The following is a 24,316-nucleotide window of genomic DNA, read 5'->3' as shown; positions in this document are numbered from 1 at the left end:
AATTTAAATGGTATATACTTCAAGTGGCTACAATGTTGGATAGTGCAGTTCCAGACCCTTCCCAGTCTAACCTTAGCCAGCCTTTTCAGCTACCTTCTATTGTACCCTTATAAGCTAAATTGGAGCGTATTAGTTATTTTCTTAAACTTATAGTATTTCCTACTTCCAGGTCTTGGTTCATATTGTTCATCTCTGGTTTATGAAGGCATTCAAAGATGGCTTATATGCTACTGATCCCATGCAGCTTACCTAATCCTTTTTGTACTCTAGTAATTTATTATCTGCCAACTCTTAAAGCATTTATAGCACTGTCTTTGATTACAGTGATTTATTTTACATTTCTTATATTCCCCATGATATTTATAAATTCCTTGAGGGGCCTATATAGTTTTTATGATTATAGGTGTGTGGTAGGCTTAACCTTTTCTCCACCCCCACCTCCATCCCCACCCCCAAGTGCTTAACAAAATATGTTTATACGTAGTAGGTGATTAATATGCATTAGCTGAGTTAGTATACTGAAGTTACTGTGTTTCCTGGCACTAGAGGGCAGTATCATGCCCATAAACAAAATGTTTATCCCAAAGTGACAGATATATTTTAAACACTCTGTCCTAATATAGTTTTATTCAGTCTCATATTAGTAATTCTAATCTTCATAAGGAGCTCACATCTTTTAATTGTTAGTGTTAATGAATAACCTTGCCACATAATTGTCTTAAATTCAGTTCAGAATATGATGTTGAACCAGGAGATTGGTGAGATTCGTTCTAAGAAGAAACTTGGTACACCTGAGAAACACTGGCCAAGGCATTAAGTATCAGAGATTAATTCCTTGAGGGCAGAAGCCTTTTTCTGATAAGTAGCTAGTGTTCTAGCACTGAGCTGATAGTCAGGAACCTGAAGTTCTTGGTTTGATCTTGCCAATGATGCGCTTGGTTAAGTTGCTTGAAGCTTGGCAAACCAGTTTCTTATGTTATGTGTGGGTGTAATGTCTGCCATCCTAATTCATAGGGTTAAATAAGATTACATATGTGAAAGTAGCTTTGTAAAGTATTATATAAATGTATAGGGTTATTTTCCTTCTCAGTTCCTTCCTTGTACCTAGTGCCAAGGCATGTACATAGTGATTGATTTTAAATATTTTGACATTAATTTTTTACATTTTAAGTAAAGAATGTACTTTGTTAAAGGTTGATGAGAGCTATGTTGATATAATTACTCCCACCTAGACTGCATACACTGAGAAGTGATTACAGTCACAATAGTTTGGTTAGCATATATCCTGTCTTTTGATGTTACACAGCCTTAAAATGAACGGTATCTGATATGTGTGTGTGTGTGAATTATATATAGTTTAGACTCTTTTTTAGTTTCCTATCTATTGGATTTATTTTTTATGCCATCTGCCTTCCTTAATAGCAACTTAAAATATTCAGAATGAACTAATTATTATGAAGTTTTTGAACTTGTTATAGAAAACCACGTTCAAATACAGATACTTAGCCAAACTGGTGTCATTGGAAAATATTCATGAGCATGTTTTCCTGCCAGGTTCATGGGTTAGAAAAAATCGAGCCATTCTAGAAGAGGGTATTGCAGTAGTTACTTTTTATTGAGAACAACCATCAGCCTGGAGCCTTCTCTAGTAAATCATTATATGCATTAAATAAAATATTCAGCTGAAGTTGATGCAATCTCACAGTTACCAAACACTCTTGCCAAAGAGAGTTGCAGTCATAATATCTGCAATCGAATCATTTCCTGTTCAGGCTTGCAGGTGGAGAGCTGTCTGAAACTGCAGTTCTGTAAGATTAGTTATAAAGAGAATGCTTTGGTGTGAGAGGGCTTGATGATACTAAATGACAACCTAGCAAGTGTGGGGAGGAGGAGGGTACCCCAGGATCCTGGGACTAACCAGACTTAAGGCATAGGTCAGGCTATGCAATCTCACTCCCATGGGGTGATCTGATTAAAGCTCCTCTGGGGCACCAGATATGTGCTGATCACACTCCGGCAGTGGGCCAGGAAGATGGCACATTCCTGTACCGGCCTTCCGAGGCCTGCCAGGTTACACAGCTGGCACTGGAGGCATGGCTGTTCTCTGGCACGAACAACACGGAGAGCCTGCATTTCATCTAGTGTTTGGCCCTCTCCAGTGGAGGGAATGCCTTGGGTCTGGGTTGATCTCTGAGTCCACTTAGGGGTTGGCATATATTCCTTTGCCCCTACCCCATCTTGGAGTTGACTTTTACTGTCAGCATAGCTCCAGATCTGACTCACACCCTCCAAGTGATTCCTCCAGACTGGAATGACCCAGGGTTAGCTTTTGAGATGCCACAACTCTGCTCCCCTCCCACCCAGCCTGTCTTCACTGACCCACATTTATAGGTTTGACTAAACCTTCCATCCAAGAATAGGTGGGGGCTAGGCAAGTTGACTGCAGTCACTTGTCCCTTCATTTGCTTCAATGAATCCCTTTGCAGTGGGTAAAAGGAAAATTGGGTATGACACACTCCTTAGGCTTCACCTTTTCTCTCCTCCCCTTTCCTGTTGCCCTTTTGATTTTTTAAAATCTGATACTCTCCTCCCCACCCCCGCCCCCCTCTCACACCAATGGAGTCTCCTAAGCTATTTCTGTCGGTTTAATGATCCCCAGCTGTTGCTCTAGTTCTGGCTGTTTTCATGCCTGGGAGAGGCAGAAAAGCCACAAAAAGATGGGTCTTGCTTGTGTCACACAGGGTATCCGACAAGTCTAATGCATTTTTCTGAAACAACTACTTGTGGCTTCTTAGGGAGGGATGTTAATTAATACTGGGATAATTTGAAAATGCAGGAAGAGGGAAACTGCAAGCCACTATCAGAACATTTTAAAAATAAGCATTCTGCTGATAGGTGTGGCACTGTCTGTTTCACTCAAAATTACGCTAGAAAAATGTGGTATGTGGTAACTGAGTAATAGTTTGATCACTTTGCATTCTTTTTTTTTTTTTTTTTTTAGCTTTAGAGCTTGAATGTTCCCTCCACCCATGGTGTGTGTTGAAGTAGCCAAACACCAAAATAAAAAGGAGAATTCTGGGATAGGAAAATATTTGGAAATGATTCCTGAAGTGGCCAGAAAAGGCATTGATTTCAGTTCTGCTTTAACTTAATGCAGGTTTGTTTCGTAAAATTTTGTGCAAAACCTGCAGTAATGAAATGTTCCACTTGCAAATTCAACCACACAAACTTCAGGAAATATAAAGTTGCAGTTCTAACAACATGAACTCCTTTACAGTTACATATACATTTACTTTTAAGATGTCTTTACTTAATCTAGGGGATGGGAGTGGGAAAATCCTGTAGTTAAATGGGTGCTGTATTATAATGGACTTGAGAATTTTAACCCAGTAATTTTAGCTAATAGACTTTCACACTTCATATGCTACGTGAAGTTTAATTTTATGAATTTCATTCTTCTATAAAGAAGAAAAACTTTGCTATAGCCTTTACCAAAATTTTATAGACAAATACATAAAATTTTATATCAGCTAGGATTTAAGGGTGAGAAATTATTGTTTTTTTTTCTTTACATACCCATAGAGTACTATACACGTAAACATTTGAAGAACTTTTTTTTTTAATATATTTTATTGATTTTTTACAGAGAGGAAGGGAGAGGGATAGAGAGTTAGAAACATCAATGAGAGAGAAACATCAATCAGCTGCCTCCTGCACACTCCCTACTGGGGATGTGCCTGCAACCAAGTTACATGCCCTTGACTGGAATCGAACCTGGGACCCTTGAGTCTGCAGGCTGATGCTCTATCCACTGAGCCAAACCGGTTAGGGGAACATTTGAAGAACTTTTAGATTGTGTGTGTGTATTTTTAACCCATTTGGCCAAAATTTTAATTTCTAAAACCCTCTGTGCTCCCTAATCCTTTCCCTAGAAAAATTTCTTCTAATTTAAAAATTATTTTAATCAGAATTTATATTTTTATTTTTCTTAATGTCAGTTAAATGAAATGTTTGTAATTAATACAAACACTAAAATTCATTTCAAAAACATCAAGAAACTAAATAGGAAAGCCTAACCCTGACCAGGTGGCTCAGTTGGCTGGAGCATCATCCTGTACACCAAAAGGTTTCAGGTTTGATTCCTGATCAGGGCATGTAGGTAGATTGTGGGTTCGATCCCTGGTTGAGGCATGTGCAAGAGGCAACTGATCGATGTTTCTCTCTCCCTCCTCCCTCTGTCCATCCCTCCCTCCCTCTCTAAAATCAATAAACATATTAAACATATCCTGGAGTGAAAATATAAATAAGTAGATAGGTAGGTAGGTAGGTAGGTAGGAAGGTAGATAGGTAGGTAGGTAGGAAGGTAGGTAGGTAGGTAGATAGGTAGGTAGGTAGGTAGGTAGGTAGGTAGATAGATAAGAAAGCCTATCAGGAGAGTCTGTACTGACTATTCTACCATGCTATATGTTTTTCAAGTCCATATTATAAAACTAGAAAGAGTAAGTACTCCAATGTAGTTTTAAGGGAAAATTTTTTGGTCACTTCTGGCTTCCTGTGGAGTAACTACACTTTTCCAGGTTTTAAATCTGCTAACCTGTCCCCTGCCCTCAACAAAGTTGTGTATAAAGTCATCACCAGTAATACCAGCAGGGAATAGCAAATGAGATTCGAGGCTTCCCATATTTTCTGGGCAAACGTACAGAACGAATGCAGCTGGGAAAGTGCTATCCCTGGTGCCTTTGACTTTAGGAGGGATTCCTGAGATGTCCCTGCCAGTTTAAAGGAATGACATTCCCAGTGTATCTTCACCCCATTCATACATTTGGCACAGATACACATTATGCTCAATCTCATGCAATGAAGTTGTTTAGCATTGTCTTTTGATCCTCCTCAGAATAGGGACTCTTGACATTGAAGCAGCTGGCTGTTTGAGATCTGTCTGCTGCAGTTAGAGAAGGAAATTACTTCTTTTCCCCAAGGTGGAGATGAGCAGTTACCTGAAATGAAATGGTAGCCCCAGATTTTTGAGAATGTGGGAAAGAGTTTGATTTATTTACTTATATATTTATATATAACTAGAGGCCTGGTGCACAGATTCATGTACTGGGGGCGGGGGGGTCTTTCGGCCTGGCCTGCGGGGATCAGGCCGAAACTAGCTCTCTGACATCCCCCAAGGGATCCTGGATTGCGAGAGGGCAGTTCTCGGGTGATACACCCCAGAATCGGGCTCCCTCCTCTGTGGTTCCGGGTGTGTCACCCGAGAACTGCAGCTGCCAAGTCACCACAGCTGGGCAGCTCCTGCATTGAGCGCCTGCCGCCTGGTGGTCAGTGCGCATCATAGCTACTGGTCAGTCGATCGAACTGTTAGCCTGTTGGCTGCTCACTTAGGCTTTTATATATATACTAGAGGCCCAATGTATGAAATTCGTGCAAAGTAGGCCTTCCTTCACCCTGCTGCTAGGACCGGCTTCTTTCTGGCACCTGGGACCCAGGCTTCCTTCGCAGTCCAGGCTTCATCTGGAAGATCGTCATGAAGGACATCTGGTCTAATTAGCATATTATGCTTTTATTATTATAGATATATAGATTATTAATATTTTTTGCTGTGATTTTGGCATTAAATGTAATATAGTAGAAAAAGCATTGACTTTGGTATTAGGCCAATCTGTATTTGAACACTGACTCTACCTCTTATTAGCTGTGCAAACAGTTACTTAATCTCTTTGAACCTTTGTTTCTTCATCCATAAAATCAAGGTAATACATAGTTTAACTAGCTGTTGAGTTTAAATGAATCACTGAAGTAGTACACCCAATCCAGTGTGACTGCATAATGTAGGAATTCAGCATATTAAATTCCTCATTTTATGTCTTGAGTTTCTTTCTCAATATAAGCCTTTTCTCACCTCAGTGCCTTTGCATTTGCTATTTCTTCAGATCTTGTCATGGTTTATCATACTATTTAGGTTTCTACCTAAGAGTCATCTATCTACTCAGAGAGGTCTTCCTTGTATACTCTGTCTGAAATTACCATCCTCAGTCACTCTCGCTATTCTCTTATTCCACTGTATTTTTCTTCACATAATGTACCACCAAAAATTATAATATATATATTTGTTATGTTTCTCCCACTAAAACGTGCCTTGTGAGGGCAGGGACCACATCTCTTGCCCATTTTATTGCTACATCACCTAGCACAGTGCCTAGCATATGATAGGTGCATGATAAATATTAGTTCAATAAATGAATGAATGAATTAACCTAGAATTTCTGTAGTACCATAGAAGAACCCTGGCAGAATGCAGAAAGGTAGTTGTACCACTCCAGGAAGTGGGTGCTCTTTGCCTTTTCAGTGTGGTTGTTTCTGCTTTGAGAACCAAGTGGCAAGTAGGTCTGTAAAGTTCTCTTGTAACCTTCCAGACTGTCTCCTTTCTCTGGGATAAGTCCCTCTAAATAACCTTTACTTGTGACCATTGTTACCCTGTTAGAGTTTCTATTCCTTTTGGAATCCTCCTATCTAATAAAGAGGGAATATACAAATTGACTGTCACTCTGTCACAAAGATGGTGGTGCCCATAGCCACAAGATGGCAGCACCCAGTCCCCTCAGCCCCACTGGGGGAGTGGCAGGCAGGCGGCACAGCCGGACCTGCCCCCAGGAGTCCTCCAGTCCTTTCAGTCCCGCCTGCAGCGAGCCAGCAAGCGGCCCCCCAGACAACAGACAGCAGGACCTGCTTGCGGGTCGCCGCCAGGTGAGCCGGCAAGTGAGCCCCCCAGACAGCAGACAGTAGGGCCTGCTTGCGGGTCACTGCAGCAACCAGGCAAGCGGGCCCCCCAGTCAGTAGACAGCAGGGCCTGCTTGCACGTCGCGGTGGCGAGCAGGCAAGCGGGCCCCACAGAGAGCAGAGAACCACAGGGAGCGGGCCTAAGTCGTCAGTAGGACATCCCCTGAGGGCTCCCGGATTGGAGAGCGTGCAGGTTGGACTGAGGGGAAACCCCCCCCACCCTGTGCACGAATTTCGTGCACCAGGCCTCTAGTTTAAATATAAGAATTCTTTTTCGATTGTAGTGTTGTGAAATGTCTGATACTGTTCACTGAAATCACCTTGATTTTCCCCTAGTTAGTAAGTATATAGGTCTTTTCTAGCCACTTCATGCAGATAGCACTATTGGTGTAGTGTCATTTTTAAACACAGGGAACTGGTGTGTTTTATGAAAGAGGAGAAGTGCCATATATAATAGTGGTTGAGGGCTCAGGCTGTAGATTGAGATAGATACCTTGGGCACGTTGCTTAATCTCTCTAATGCTCAATTTCCTCATCTACAAATAGGATAATAATAGTGTCTTCCACAAAGCCTTGTTTTAAGAATTAAATAAAATGATGCATGTGTTGTTTTTACCATTTTATAAGTAACTAGAAGCCCAATGCATGAAATTCGTGCAAGGGCCTTGGCCCCAGCCCCCACCCACGGTGGCCAGGGGCCTCTGCTGCCTCTGCCTTGGCCCCCACCCGCTGCGGCTTTGTCCAGAAGGAAGGATGTCTGGTCTAATTAGCATATTACACTTTTATTATTACAGATTATTACACAATATAGAGAGCTTTTATTTCGCATATTTTAGTAACTCATGTTCAATTTTCATAAGCTTATTCTTTGTAAATTAGCAGGTTAGATGTATAAGCCCAGGTTTACCAAACCAGGAAGATTTCTCATCTCTCTGCCTGTATTCCTGATGATATTCAGATTAAATTGAAAATATTTACCATTTTGGGGGGTATTATTTCTAATTTCTGAAGCCAATTATTTGAGAGAGAATTTAACTCATGTTTACACACTATATACAGTGATGGAAGAGAAATTTATAAAATCGTGAAAGGGATGAATGATTGAGCATATTGATAAAACTAAACTTGAAATCTCATTGTAGATGGCTATTGACATTGTGATTGTAAACAGAATTAGGAATTCCTCTCTTCAAGTCTTTGCAACGTTACTTTATTGTTTACATGAGGCCCGGTGCACAAAATTCATGCACTCATGGAGGGGTGGGGTCCCTCAGCCCGGATTGTGAGAGGGTGCAGGCCAGGCCGAGGGACTCCATCGGTGCAGGGTTGGGGCCGGGAAGTGACACAGGAGGTTGGCCACTGGGGAGGGACTGCAGGAGGGCCTTAGGGCCTGTCCAGCCCGTCTTGCTCAGTCCCGTTCGACCGGACCCCAGCAGCAAACTAACCTACAGGTTGGAGCATCTGCCCCCTGGTGGTCAGTGCACATCATAGCAACTGGTTGACCAGTCGACTGTCTGTCCCCTGGTGGTCAGTGCATGTCATAGCGAGCGGTTGAGCGGCCTTAGCATATCATTAGCATATTATGCTTTGATTGGTTGAACAGCCGACTGGACAAACAGACACTTGGCATATTAGGCTTTTATTATATAGGACTAGTAGCTGGTGCATGAAATTCATGCTCCGGGGGGAGGGGAGAGACAGGGGGTGTCCCTCAGCCCAGCCTGCACCCTTTCCAATCTGGGACCCCTTGGGGGATGTTCGACTGCCAGCAGTTGGACATTCCTCTCGCAATCCGGGACCACTGGCTCCTAACCGCTCACCTGCCTGCCTGCCTGATCACCCCTAACCACTCTGCATGCTGGCCTGCTCACCCCAGCTGCTCCCCCTACCAGCCTGCTTTTCCCCAACTGACCCCCCTTGCCAGCCTGATTGCCTCCAACTGCCCCCCCCACTGGCCTGCTCACCCCCAACTGCCCCCCCACCAACCTGCTCACCCCCAATTGCCCCCGCGCCGTCCTGCTTGCCTCCAACTGCCCCCCCACCCCCGCTGGCCAGCTTGCCCCCAACTGCCACCCCCCCCCCCGCCAGCCTGATCTCCCCCAACTGCTACCCCCCCGCCGGCCTGATCGCCCCCAACTGCCCTTCCCTCCTGGCCTGATCTCCCCTAACTGCCTCTGCCTCGGCCCCATTACCATGGCTTTTTCCAGAAGGATGTCTGGAAGGTCTCCCAGAGGTCTCCCAGTCTAATTAGCATATTACCCTTTTATTAGTATAGATCAGCCGTGGGCAAACTACGGCCCATGGGCCGGATCCGGCCCGTTTGAAATGAATAAAACTAAAAAAAAAAAAAGACCGTACCCTTTTATGTAATGATGTTTACTTTGAATTTATATTAGTTCACACAAACACTCCATCCATGCTTTTGTTCCGGCCCCCTGGTCCAGTTTAAGAACCCATTGTGGCCCTCGAGTCAAAAAGTTTGCCCACCCCTGGTATAGATTGTATATATTTATGCCACAAATCATTTTATAAATTGCATTTATTAAAAGGTGCATTATTACTTATTCTTAATCATTTATAGAAATCAGTATTATCTTTCTGTACAAGACAGGGTAACATTACAATTTGAATAAACCTGACCTTTGATATGTTTTAGTAATTGATTCATAAATCTTTCTGAAAGGAGAATCAAATCTATGGGATTTTTAAGTAAAGTTTTTCCTTTGGAATAATTTTAGACTTACAAAAAGTTGTAGAGAGTTCCCATATACCCTTTGCCTAGTTGCTCCTAATGTTAGCATCTTATATAACCATGGTACATTTGTCCAAACTAAGATATTAACATTGGTACACTATTAAGCAAAGTCCAAACTTTATTTGGATTTTATCTGTTTTCCCAATGATGTCCTTTTTTTGTTCCAAGACCCAATCCAGGATACCACATTGCATTTAGCCATATGATTTTTAGATGCTGGATCAGTAGGATCCCAGAGAGAATTCACTTTCTTTCTCTCAGTTCCACTTTTTATTTGTTTGTTTTAAATATAGATCTGAATTTCAGCAGGTCCCTCTTTCTCTGGTAACAAACGAATGGACCTTTCTGGATCCTTTAACCACTATTTCCATATTGACAACTTAGAATTTCAGGAGCATACTTTTCAATATTCATTGTATATTTAATTTTATTAATGAACTAGAGGTTCAATGCACGAAATTCGTGCAAAGGGCTCGGCCTTCACAGCCTCGGTTGCCTCAGCCAGCCCTCGCAGCCCCGGCCAGCCCTCGCAGCCCTGGCCAGCCCTCGCAGCCCCTCACAGCCTCGACCAGCCCTTGCAGTTCTGACTTCGTCTGGAAGGTCATTCAGCTTTTTGGTCTAATTAGCATATTAGCTCTTTATTATATAGGATGGGTAGCAATTCTTCTCCTTTCTCCAAGTCTTGCTTTATACATACCAGCTTGCCTAGAGTCTGGGAGCAGATAGTGTGTCTTCACTGACTGCATGTTCCAGAACTGCCTTCCTAAAGGAAACAGTTCTCCTTTCCCTTCTTTTCCATTTCGTCCCTCCCCTCCCCCTTTCTCTTGTCTTCCAGTTCTTTCTCTGATGTTTTTTGGTCTCCACTTAAAGGTCGATTCTGTAAGTATATTGCATTTGCTTGGAACTTATAAAGTATTCATATAATCATTTCAATATACAATGCTTGCCCCTTTCCCAAGAAATCACAGTTAGGTTGACAGTAAATCCTTCTGCTTAAGGGTAGGGCTAATTATAGAATACGTAGGGCCTTTAAAATGCTGTTGTTTATGTTAAAAGCACAAGCCAGAAATACATTTTTGGTGTAGTGTACACTGTGCTAACCCATTCAGGCTTGCTTCCCAAGTCGAAGGAAGAAAATTAATCATGAAAAGGATCAGAGAAACTTAGTTTAGAAAGTTTGAGGAAATTATATATAAGAAATAGAAGAAAAAAAAAATCCAGAGATGCTTTAGTACAGGTTAAGGACTGAGAACTAGGGAGCATCTTTCTAGGCTGTATCAGGAAAGACATGTGGGAGTTTATAGTAAGTAGGGGCCCAGAGTAGTGTTATGTTACTTCTTAGGAATGATATCAGGGAATTACTTGAAACCTGAATAAAACTGACCCTAAGGATAGAATATTTTTTCAGGCCCTGTTTAATATGTTCACTAGTCTTACTCCACATAGAAAGGATCTTGTTTCTCTTTCTTTGTGACTTCCAGTGTTGGTTAGTATCACCTTTGCACCTAAAAAATAGATAACTATTTGAATTTTTATTGCCTTTAAGAAATCAACATCATTTTATTATTTATGTACATATGTGTATCACACATAAGACCAGATGATTAGAATTTGGCAGGGACCTTTAGTAGTACTGCATGTGTGTTAACTAAAATGGAATTTTCCAATGACTTTTTAAGTAAAACTCTATATTACAGATAACAGTATTTTTCTTATAGCATTGTAAATTACTCATTTGAGTCTCGTTTCCCCCATTAGGTTTTGAGAGTACAAAAGATGCTTGAATGTATGAATTGAATCATGGAAACAAACTGCTTAGTTAGGATGTAGTGTCTGAGTATGTTTTCTTTGAAAATACTTTTCACTCTTTTAAGTACTTATTTGATGGCTGTTTCTTCCACAAAAGTATGAATTCCACTGAAAGCAGCTATTAAATTGGTCTGGTCACTACTATATCCCCAGCAGCAAGCAGTGTCTGGTGTGTATAGTAGACCCTTGTATTTCGTGAATGAATGCCTAAGGAAAGTTTTGACAAGGAACTAAGGGAGATCTGAATAAGGCATGATGAATATGAAGTGAATAGATGTGCTGACCAACTAGTATGTGAACCCTAGAGCAACTAAGCAAATATGTGTAAAGAATAAATGAAACTGTGTGCCTTCTCTTACTTATTTTCATTTAGTTTATTGAGCTCTCTGTTTTTCAAGGAGTTTTAGTATCTTAAACAATTGACTGTATGGTAGTAAAGAGGAAATGTGAAAAGTTAATTATCACAGAATATTAAAGGAGGGTCCGACCTCTCTAATATCCTTTATTCTTTTCTTATAAAAGATTGATCATAATTTGTACTTATTTATATGTGATTTGATGTCTTTTACCCTAATTGAACTGAAAGCTTTGTGTGAGCAGAGACTACAGGTGTATCTAGCACCAGCATAGGGCTTGACACATAGCATGGACATACCTCAGAAATATTATGGGTTCGCTTCCAGACCACTGCAATAAAGCAAATATCACAATAAAGTGAGTCATAATCTATTTTGCTGGTGGAGGGTCTTGCCTTCAATTTGTAAAAAAAGAAACACAACCAGTACCGTATGATTTCACTCATATGTGTATAAAAAACAGGCTGACAGCTGTCATGGAGGGGAGGTTGTGGGGGTGGTGAGGGGGAGGGATTGAGAAAAAACACACACATTTGTGAAGTACAATAAAACCAAGTGCAATAAAACGAGGTATACCAGTAGTTGTCTAGTAAATATGTGTTAGATGAATGAATGGAGAACTCTCTCCATCCCAATTCCCAGTTCCTATTTTGGTGGTGATGCTATAAAGTAACTCAGGCAGTAGAACATGAGGAAGACTAGTACCCTCTTCTGGAGGCACCCTTCACCTACTTTTAATCATACATTCTAAGAATGAAACTAGTTGAGTGTTCAGAGAATAATAGCCTTGGGATCTGAGTAATAGGTGATGTGGTTTTACAATTTGGGTGTCACTAAATGATTTTTCAGGCATGTAGGATAAACTGAGGTGTAAAATATACCAGTAAAGTAGGTATAATTCACTGCTGCAAAGATGAACATTCTAACATCATAAGATTTAAGGCTAAAATTCACACTGTTCCTTCTCCCATCTTCCCAGTGGAAGCCACAGAGCTGGGCTTGAGAACACTGCACTTATTTTTGCTTTTTCTTTCCAGTTCTGATTGACCCAATTGTTTTGATGGCATTACCCCTTGAATACCATCAACGTACTTCCATGTTCTTACAGGGCAGAAATATGTGATGTTCATTCCTTTGCTTTGATTTCTCAAGTAGCCAGTTATTCAAATAGCAATTGATCGCTTTTGTTTGAAACAGGTGGAAAACTTTATTATTTCCACTTTATGGTCCAGTTTCGTTTCTTTTCATTCCAATCCTTTTCTGGCAGACAACTCAGTATATTTACCATCCACTAGCTTTAAAGACATCTGTTCATCTATATATAGGCTGCTCTCACAGAACCACTTAGAAACAGATGATATATTAAATTTGTGGAATTCAATAACAGTGAACATAGAAAGACTTGTACACAAATAGGTATTTTTGTTTAGTTTTTATTCACTTGGGGAGTGGAGAAGAAAACTAAATTTTGATGTATGTTAAATAGAGAGAGTTCATTGAATTCTTACTTTTTTGAATCTCCTTGGTCTAGCACTGTCTGTGAGAATATTAATTTGAACTAGTGTTAGGTAATTCTTGGTGAGGGTGGATGTGCATTAAATGTATGGCCTCTGAAATATACTCCTGATTAGGGTACCTTCAGCAAATACAGAGCATATGCCTTCAAATGTTATTTACTGAAAGTGAGTTACTAAATGATTTCTTCTAAAAAGAATAATCCTTAAGATCTGGAAACATAAAAGCATTTTATTTAGTGTTTAGAATTAAGAGAAAGTAAGATAGATTAAAGAAAAAGGATATTCATATAAATATTCATTTCTTTGTAGTTGAAATCTTAGAAGAAGGATCATTGCATATATACACAACACACACACAGAGGCAATCAGATAAATTATAAAATAAAGTATAGGTTGACTACCATAATACTGAGTTTATTGCTTAGGTCTTTTCACTCTCTGTATAAAGATTGTTAGAGTTAGTAGGAGAGGGTTATGCAATGTATAAAACAGAACATACGCCCTGACTGGTTTGGCTCAGTGCATAGAGCATCGGCCTGCAGACTGAAAGGTCCCAGGTTCGATTCCAGTCAAGGGCATGTACCTTGGTTGCGGGCACATCCCCAGTAGGAGGGTGTGCAGGAGGCAGCTGATGGATGTTTCTAACTCTCTATTCCTCTCCCTTCCTCTCTGTTAAAAATCAATAAAATATATTTTTAAAAAAACAAAAAACAGAACATACCTACAATCAAGTTGTGATACCCAAGATAATACTGATGCAGGGCAGCTTCTGTTATTTGAACGGGGAACTTGGTCAGATTTCAGATAAGCATGGAATTTGGAGTTAACCACTGAGAGACAAGATGGAATTTTCAAATAACTAAACTTTAATTTCATTTAGTTTTAGAGATGGAAAAGGTTTATTCAGTAAACTTTCCTCTTTGCATTAGAGTTCTTAAAATATAAAGCTTAATTAAAAAGATTTTTACTTTGCTCTCCATAAAAAACTTGAATCATAGACTCAAAGTTTTGCTTTCATGAAGCAAGAAGTTTTTTAATCCAGAAGCTTGCTTAAAATATTCTTGTGGCCTTATCTGTATATGTTTGGGGGTTTTTTAAGAAGGGTTACTGATTGATATTTCAAAATTATTCTTGGCCAACAGCCATAGTTCGCATTTCTTTGAGGTGTTCAGACTTACTGAATTACATTAGATTTTCATATTCTCTGAAATCAAATTAATTTCTTGTATTTTATACTTTTCTAATAGCTCCTCTTACAGTGGCCTTAGAAACACTATAGAAAATGACAAATATTTGCCCTTTTTCCCCTCTTTATCTTGCCTGGCACTTCTCTTTCTTCCATCAGGAGACATATGGGTTAGTTAGTATTAAGTGCCCACACTTTTAGAGTCACAGGGCCCCCCTTTTTTTTTAATAAGTTTAAAGCCTACCAGTTACTTAACAGGGCCGACTCAGCAACACTAACTCTATTATTATTTGTATTTTATTATAACTATTGTTACTGATCTATGATTATAATTTATTCTGAAATCAAGTTCCTAGATTCATTTAAATTTGTTTTATTAAAGTTGATCACCCAAACTCCTTTGACCCTGGCCTGAAGTATCTCTATTTTCCTCAGACCCTTTGTCTTTCTCGCCAGAGAATGAACCCAGGTGATCAATTCCATGCCTGTTATCTCAGCAGCTCAGGGGTTCCAGAAGACCCTGGAGAAGCAGAGAGTAAGGAGCCCAGGGTCTGGAATCAGAATGCTTGGGTTCAAATCCTGTTATACTTCTTACTAGTAGCCCTGCACACAAATCCGTACGCCAGTAGCTCGCTGCCACCTTCCAGTAGCTCTCCGCCCGCTCCCCCAGACCCCCCCCACCCCCATAGCTTGCTGCCCTGCCCTCTCCTGTAGCTCTCCACCGCCCACTTGTAGCTTGTTGCCCCACCCTCCTGCTGATCCATGATCTGGTTGTTACATTGTCAGTCGTTACACTTCATAGTGTAACGACCATTTGCATATTACATCTTTATTATATCAGATTAGTGTGATAACCTTAGGTTAATTACTTAATTTTTCTGGGCCACATTTTCCTTATCTGTAAAATAGGATTAATAATACCCTTCCTGCCATAGGGGGTTTTGAAGAGTAAACGAGTTAAAACATGAAAGTACATTGAACAGTGGCACAGAGCACATAGCCTGTAAGTATTTAGCTACTGGAGTGGCTGTTGCTGTTTGTACCTATTTTATTCTGCAAAGCTTTGCTTTTAACAGTGTTAATTTGTAAAATAAAATATATAATTATAGTTATAACCTCCTGATTAGATTTCTTAGACTGTATGTATCATCGTTTTGAGATTCAGTTCAATTCAAGAAACAATTATTAAATGCCTACGGTGTATCAAGTGCTATGGGGGAGGCATACATTAATAAGATATATTTCCTGCCCTCCCAAGAGTGTGTAAACTGGCAGGAGAGAAAATATATTCAGAGGGTAAGTATTACACAGGGAAAAATATTACTATACTTTTTATATCAGATAAAAAAAGTAGCTCACAGAAGGCCTAGGCTAACTCTGAATGCTGGGGAATGAGTTGGGAAGGTCAGGTGAAGAAGGTAGACATTTTCAGGTGAAGTGAATAAAGCATTGGAAAAGTGCATGGTACTTGAAGAAGAGTAAATTGGACAACCTTTATTCGGGTGACTTAGAATGGAAGACACACAGAACAAGGAAGGACACAAGCCAGTGAGCTAATTCTGCAACATGGGAAAGCATAGTGCAGTAAACTTTATAAAATAGGACAGTGGTGGGCAGGGAGGAGATGAAGTGGCTCAGAAATTTTAATATTAGTACCGGGAAGGATAGTGATACCAGTAAAGAGAAAAAGAATGGGAAGTAGATTAGGGCTTTGGGAGAAAGACAAGATCTACTTGGGGCTGCTAGATTTGAGATCTAGTCGGAAGCCTAGTTATGAATCTTGGAGGCCTTAAAAATGGCTCTATGGCCGAAACCGGTTGGCTCAGTGGATAGAGTGTTGGCCTGCGGACTGAAAGGTCCCGGTTCGATTCCGGTCAAGGGCATGTACCTGGGTTGCAGGCACATCCCCAGTGGGAGATGTGCAGGAGGCAGCTGATCAATGTTTCTAACTATCTCTCTCCCTTCCTGTCTGTAAAAAATCAATAAAATAAAATAAAAATAAATAAATAAAAAACCTTTCTTTAAAAAAAAAATGGCTCTATGGATGGAAAAGACAGATATTAGGGTAATATGGTTCCTAATAGAGACAAGTCCCTCTCAGATGTGACTTGCAGGGACCTTATAACTAAAGAATTATCATGTAAGGGCACTGTCCTTGGCCCATGGGACCTTTCTGTGAAATTTTTGAACATTTTCTCACCTAGCCTCTGAATACAGGCCATGGCATGCATCATCATTCTGCATGGTGTGCAGTGATAATACCCTTTAGGTTTCATTGGCATTTGAAATATAGATTACTGAGTTTTAAGTTAAAAAAAAATCTCAATAGGTTGTCCAATTAAGTGGTGTTGCCAGAGTGGAAATAGGAGAAACACCTGTCACCCTCCCGTAGCCTGCTGTGCTTTGAATCATCTAGTTGGTTGGTGTTTCACCTCAACAGAAAAGGCTCTTAGAGTGAATAGGAAGAAAAGAGTTATATTAATGGCAAAATATTTTCTGGTGAAAATAGGTATGATTTTTAGGTGCGATGAAAAGATATTACCAATACTTCCTGATCTGTGTGAATAACTGTATCATTCACTATATTTATGGTGGTAAACATTTGCTACCGGGAAGAAAGTGTAGAATATCTGGGAAGCTTTTTCTGCTGGGTAGTGGTCCTCATATTTTCTTTGAGTTAAGCATTTGTGTGTTTTTTCAACCTTGAGAGGACAGTGTTGTAGAAGGTTTTGAGCAAGAGCAAGAGTTTGGTATTTTGTGGATTGTTATCGCCCTGCAAGACCCTTTGCAACTTCCTCTCGCCGCCCACAGCAGAATACGGAAACCCTGCTGTATCAGGCCACTTCTGCAATTACAGTCACAATTCAAGAGGATCCTTCTTTTACACTACACCCTTCCGTTTTGAGACTTTCTTTGCATTTGAAAATGTGTCTTTTGTGGTGGAATTCCTTACTGAGCCTTCATCTCTTCTCTCTCTTTGCTGCCATGCAGTGCTGCAGTTGAAGCTCCAGCAGCGGCGGACACGGGAAGAGCTGGTGAGCCAAGGGATCATGCCTCGTAAGTACCACTCTCTCTCAGCATTTGATTGAGTTGCTTTTAGGATATAATTGTGTGTACCCAGTATGCCACAGAAGGCATCCAACAGGAAACAAGGGCAACAAGTTTCATCTTTCACTCTTCTTGCTTGTGTTTTTCCAAGTTCAGGACTCTTCATCTCTAAGAGCCAAGATAACTGCCCTAATTGATTGAGTTCATTGAACAAACAGCAGTAGGTTTGATGGTGTCAGCATTAGCTTTTGAATTGCACCTTTAAAAGGGTTACACTTACACGCCCTGTTACACTTCCCTTTATTGGAGGAGCGGATCTTGAGCTGTAGTACTATGAGGAAGAACCTACTTCGTGCATATGATTTGCCTTGTGTTCAGGTTTTTTTTTGGAAAGAGAAAACTCTTTTCTGCCTGGTGTTTTGAAACAACAACAGTTTTTTGTTTGTTTGTTTTCGAGTGAGATCTTCAGGTACCCTAGTCTGGCATGGGTGTGAATGTGCTTGAATGAGACTTAGATGGGTTGTTGCAGAGCTGGGTGCAGAACTGCATTACTCAGGGAGAAATGAAACCAACCTTGGAATCTGTTAGAAGAATAATAAAATTTGCTTCTAACAGTAATAATATTCATTACAAATTGGGTGGAAGCTGGAATCAGCAAGATTTTGCTCTTTTTTTTTTTTTAGATTTTGCTCTTTTTGACATTTCTTTTTTAAGTCATCAACAGTGGGCGTAGACTCTCCTTCTTTCGCTTTTCTTTGTATATTATTGCTACTTGAATATATCCTAATAAAGTTAAAAAAAAATGTCGGACAACAATTCCTAGCTTCACAGTAGGAAAACTGATGTTTTTCACATTAACTCAATGCCTGCTCACCTACTGCCACTGTATTTTCCTAATTCTCATTCATTAATTCACTCAAAATATTTGAGTACCTAGTGTATGCCTGCTGATACAGCAAGATAAATCTAGCTCCCGGTCTCAGGAGTTTTTTATTTAGAAGAATACTGCTAATTAACAAGGAGACAAATAAATAAACAAGATAATTTCAGAGTATGGGAAGTGCTATTAAGTAAATTAACTGGTTGGTATGTTAATAAGTAAAAGGAATGAGATGGGGTCGTTTTGGATAAAATGGTCAAGAAAGACCTCTCTGAATAGGAAATATTTGAGCTGAGATCTGAAGGATGAGATGGAGTTAGCCATTCAAGAGTAGGAAGAGGGCCCCGGGAGAAGGAAACGTAAGTGTAAGGGCCTAGTACAGGAAAGGGCCTGGCATATTGAAAACCTCAAGGAAGCTATTGTGGCTGGGTCTGGTAAGTAAGAGGAGAGCAGGGCCAGTTAAGATTGGTAGGGTGAACAAGACCTGAATGAGAGCCTTACCAACCACACAGAGGAGGTGGATTTTATTTTAAGTACAATGGGAAGCCATTGAAGGCTTTTAAGCAAGTGAGGGTGGGATTTTATTTATGTTATTGTAATGGCAGGTCCATTTCTGAAAGCTAAAATTGTGTGACAAGTATAAGGAATCTGAGCTGTATTTCTATCCTAAGCATGAGCCAGGGGACTTAAGTGTCAAATTCATCTTTTTGTTTATTACAATGAACTACCAAGCCATTTTCCCACATTATAATGTCTTCTTTTCTGGCCCTCCAGTGAAGGATTCCTACCCCAACCCTTGAAGTGCCAGATAGAGCAGATGGCTTATGCAGTGGATCAGTAATGTGATGAGGTAGGGCAGTGTTGTACTTTACAGAACATTCCAGATCTGCCAATCTACAAACCTTTGTAGAGGAACAAGTTACCAAGAGTCTCATGTACTTGTTCCATTCACCAAGAACATCAGGTGTTTAGCAGCTATTTTGTGCCCAGGGTAGTCCTAGATGCTATAGAGCAGCAGTCGCCAACCAGTGGTCCGCAGACCACTGGTGGTCCGTGAGGTCTGAGAGGTTGGCAACCGCACTATAGAGATTAAAGAATATGTCATGGTACTGTAATTACAGTACTAGTTCTGAGAGCATACTGCTACTTCTCAGAATCTATAATATGTTCACAATCTAAAACCCATACAGAGGTGCCCTGCAGTCTTCTTCCTGTCTTTCATTTGATACCAGGGGCTACTGGAGATCATTGTTTAATAGGATTTATTGAATGCAATCTCTTTGCGTAGGACTAATCATGCTTCAATTATTGCAGTTATCTGCTTATGTGTTTGTCTCTCCAACTAGACTGTGAGCTCCTTGAGAAAGTATCTTATTTATATTTCTGTACCCAATGCCTGGCACCAAATGAATGAATGGGTGAAGACACACAGTTGTAAAGTATGGTGTGTTGTGTTTGTGTGTGTGTGTGTGTGTGTGAGAGAGAGAGAGAGAGAGAGAGAGAGAGAGAGAGAGAGAGAGAGAGAGAACAGATACCACTCTGTTGCAGACTTGTTGGATTTCTGGACATGGAGACATGGAATTTGAAATAACACTCCTATTCTGTCAGGAGGCTAGGTTTGAAAATGTTGTGAATATCTAATTGTATACTTTGGGTTATTCTCTGTATCTGTGAAGTGAGAATAGTTGTCCTTCCTATAGGAATAGAAATGACCTGCTTCTGTGAGAATACTGCATCTTCCCTCATAGCAAGAGCTACCGTCAGCTATGGGCACAGTCTTGGTTTTCAGCTTTTCTAGTGAAGGAAATAGGTAGCCAACACTTAGATTGAGAGAGAATGTTGAGGCCTGGGAATAGCTTCCAGTATGAAATACCCTACATACCTGGTGATACAAGATGGGTCCTGAGTTCCCAAAGAGGAGGCTCACTTTTTGCTAGCCTCCCTCCCCCAGTGTGAGTAACCCTGCTTCCTCACCACAACCTTGCACCCGCTACCTTAATTCCTATTGTAATCTCCAACATCCTCCACCTCCCAGACACCATCATGTGCCATCTTCCACCAATGTCTCTAGTCTTTCAAAGAAAATATGAACAGTTCTGGGGGCAAACTGTAAATGACCAGAAAGTTGTTGTTGATTATTGGAGATTTGGAACCCTGAAAAAAGTAACATTTGGTTTTAAGTACCCATGTCCATTCCTATCTTGCTGGCCTGAGGAGTTTCTGGAAAGTGCCTTTATATTTACTTGGTTTTACAAATTAGGAAGCTGGGGGAAGGAGCAGTGTAGTCATGGCTATATTCTGCCTAATCACTTATGTGTTCATATCTTTTATCAAATTCTTTCATCCCAATTTTTTTTCTAGTTCTGGGAAGAAAAACCCACCCACCTCATCTCCCAGAATACTTGTGCACAGTTCCCATGTAGGACTGGCTCTCAATTCCGTCATGTCTGTAGGATACAATGTCTCCAGTGGCTCTCTTGCCTTCAGGATTGGCCATGCTTCTGCATATCATTCAAAGTTGGGATATGGCCTTTCCATAATGTTTAGGGGATTAAAGAATCTCTCAATTCCGACACACTTCTCTCTGCTGCTTGATAAGCTCTGTTCATGGCATCCAAACTATGGGATAGAGAAGTTGATTTCTGATGTATTTTCAAACAGGATCATTTCCCAGAATCCTTCATTCTCATCATGTAAACATATGTTTCATTTAACACCACTTAAACCCTACCAAATACAGAGTGCCAGATAGCAAAGGATTACATATTCCAGGCCCTAAGCTTTCTTTAATGATGTCTGAAGCTCTGCATATCTTGAGGGAGAGGAGAAATGGCACAGACAGGAAGCTGGTGTTTAAATCCAAAGATTAAAATCAGGAATGCTTCTGTATTCAGAGTGAAGACTCAGAAGAGATGGGTCTTGTGTGGTACACTCTGTTCTCAAACAAAGCATCCCCCACAGCCTTTCTCTTTGACATTTAAAGGTGCACAAGATCATAAGGTTAAGGTGAAAATTAAGAAAAATGTCCTGGCAATGAAAGCTGCTGCAAAGGAATAACCTTTTAAAGGAAAACATGGAAGTTCTGACCCAGCAACTGAGAAAAAAGTCTCCTGTAATCCTTCTGGATATGAGAGAAGACACTTGTTTGTCTCTTCCTCCTCTACCTTTTGTTATTCTGTTGTGAATCTTTGAGAAGAGCACGAAGTAACATGTTCCTGATGCTATAGTTAACCCTCAGTTTATTATTTTATGAAGTGCATGTAGAAAAATCTTGGTACCTTGTCAAGCACACGAAGAAATTATTATTTTTGTCTTACAGATTCTCTAAGGAACTTGCTTTATTTCTTGAGTGAGCTTGTTTTTGTTTTTATTTTTTATTTTACATGGTGTTTCTGTGCACCCAGCCAGTGTCATGAGTAACATTTACCTCTGAATGGTTGGGAGAATCCAAAGAGTCTGAGGGCAACACAACTCAGAAGGGACAGCCAGTTATTGTCAATCCACAGGCCTCACAAACTACCTTGCCCTGAAAGGTGCTCAAACAAGTTGCTAAGTGAAAAGTGAACAAATTGGCCAGCTTGTTGTGACTGGCTCATAGGTCTATAAGTCAGCCCAATGCACCTCACATTGAAGCTGGAAAGAGTGGTTTCATGTCATGAGTTCTTGCAGCTCTTTTTTAATAAACTTTTGCCACATCTTCACTCCCTAACCCTTCAGTTCTACAGTTTGATCTCTTTGTCACACTTCAGCTATCATTGTGAGCTAAGTGGTCTACACAGAGACAGTGTGGCCCAGTTGCACTTATAGCCAATTTAAGCTGTGATTTTACTGGACCTCAGGGTTAGCTGAACGTCTCCTGTTCATCTAACTATGGTATTCTCTACACCAAGAAAAAGTTTATTCTAATCCCTGAAAGAGGTTATTTAATGGCTGGAAGTATCAAGTTTGATTACTATGATTGATCCCTTTTTCTCTGAATCTAAAATTCTTCTTAATAATGTTTTTATTATTTGTAACTTGGGGGAATTATTACTTATTCTTCACCAAATATACAAACTAAGTTTCAAGATTTTCCTTCCTGAGTACATATGGATCAAATGCATTTTGGTAAATATCTTTTAAAACTAATTTCTGCCTTGGCCAGTGTGGCTCAGATAGTTGGAGTGTCGTCCCATGCACTGGAAGTTTGTAGGTTTGATTCTGGGTCAGGCACAAACCTAGCTTGCTGGTTTGATCCCTGATTGGGGTGCGTAGGGGAGGCAACCAATTGATGTATGTCTCTCACATCGATGCTCCCCTCCCCTCCCTCCTTCCCCCCCTTCCTCTCTCTCCCCCCCCCTCCTTCCCTCTCCTCCTTCTCTAAAATCAGTTTAAAAATTTTAAAAACTAATTTCTGCTTTTATAATCCTTAAGAAGATAAAACAACCTCAGTTTGTTTCAGAGTTTCCTGTAATGAGAAAGAGACTGATTTGTCACTTTCAGCCCATTTTTATTAAGCACTAGGATGCCATGTGATTTAGTCCCCAGGTTTCCATGAATTCAGAAGAACTAGCCTCTAGACCAGTGAGCTCGGCGTATCAGCATTTTGAAAAACCCTAACTTAACTCCGTGTCACATATAGAAACTTTCTGATATTTGCAACCATAGTAAAACAAAGACTTATTGCTGGGGTCCTGCCCCAGCAGGTCCAGGGGTCCCCAAAGGCGTGGATGGAGTCGGCGAAGAAGGAATGACACGGAGACAGCGTTCAGTTGATCAGCAGCCTAGCCAGGATCTCTAGCCAGGATCTCCAGCCAAGTTCTGGTCTGGATCTCCAGAGAGGTTCTGGTCTGGATCTCCAGCGAAGTTCTGGTTCGGATCTCCAGCCAGGTTCTGTGTCCATGTTCTCTTGCTAGGTTCTCCAGGTTCTCCAGCCAGGTTTTGTAGCCATGTTCCCTCACTAGGTTCTCCAGCCAGGTTCAGTCACCAGGTTCTAGTCAGGTTCTCTTGCCAATTTCTGTAGTCAGGTTCAGTCCAGGATCTTTTGCCATGTTCTCTCCAGTGAAGTTCTTCTGTCTGTAGGTTCTGTGTAGGTTCTGTCTTCTTAGTTCTGTGTTCTAAGCTCTGTATTCTGAGTTCTGACTCTTGCTGTCTTGTTACATCTGTATTTATACCAGTTGATTCAATCCTATCAATCTCTATTACAAAGGTTAGGGCGTTTCTTATCTCCATTCCAGGGAGTAAAGATTATGTAGCTTAAGCATGATTGTTCGTAGTTAAAGTGATTAATTATCCGCCTGGCACTTAGTTGAGGGGTTTTATTCCCTCCCTAACTTCAGGGGAAAATCCCTACCTGGGGAAACAACCTTTCTCAGAGACCTTGGTTAAAACACATAGTGCCAAGAAGGTGAGCAAACATATTAACAGTATGCCATATATGCCAGGTCCTTTGAAACAGCAAGGATGGACCGGCTCCCGGCAAATTCCCCCTTTTTTATTTTTTAAAAGCAGGCATTAAAAAGAAAAAACCCCAAATGCTCTCTTGTATCCATTTTAAGAGTAGGATCGATGCTTTCCGCTATTACCTGAGTCCTGATCTATCACCTCAGGGAGAGCTTGCCAATCCTGCACTTTCCCAGGGTGGAAAGGCTGCAGTGGGGTTAAGGATAAGGCTCCTTGGGCCTACCTTCTCCCATGCCATTACATTTACCTTTCCTTCCTCAGAAAAGCATGGACATACTTCTTGTATAAAACGTTCTGTCTGACTGGGAGTAACCTTAATTCCTCTGCTAGCAAGCATATGTGTTAAAAGATCAATACAGAGTCTTTTTTCTTTAGGCTCAGTATGGCACGTCTTCTTAATGTAAAGATCAATACAGAGTCTTCTTTCTTTGGACTCAGTATGGCACATCTTCTTAATCTAAAGATCAATACAGAGTCTACTTTCTTTGGACTCAGTATGGCACATCTTCTTAATCTAAAGATCAATACAGAGTCTTCTTT

The 24,316-nt window shown here is 40.6% G+C and overlaps 1 protein-coding gene across 9 annotated transcripts in view; it reads left to right on the top strand.

The window, feature by feature from the left end:
• The window catches only part of MRTFA (myocardin related transcription factor A), a 195,634-nt gene that overhangs the window by 133,883 nt on the left and 37,435 nt on the right, over positions 1 to 24,316 (top strand). For 8 of the 9 annotated variants that reach the window (XM_036297939.1, XM_036297946.1, XM_036297938.1 and 5 more), the window contains one exon: positions 17,398 to 17,463. In XM_036297939.1, the coding sequence (XP_036153832.1) occupies positions 17,398 to 17,463 (66 nt within the window). Of the gene's footprint in view, positions 1 to 15,362; positions 15,410 to 17,397; positions 17,464 to 24,316 lie in introns of those variants that run through there. The other variant, XM_036297947.1, reaches the window with a different exon arrangement.

Source organism: Myotis myotis, unplaced genomic scaffold, assembly GCF_014108235.1.
Source record: "Myotis myotis isolate mMyoMyo1 unplaced genomic scaffold, mMyoMyo1.p scaffold_m19_p_3, whole genome shotgun sequence".
In the NCBI taxonomy this organism is placed as follows: domain Eukaryota; kingdom Metazoa; phylum Chordata; class Mammalia; order Chiroptera; family Vespertilionidae; genus Myotis; species Myotis myotis.
The sequence above is the reverse complement of the archived record's forward strand: the minus strand, read 5'-3'. Positions and strand labels throughout refer to the sequence as shown.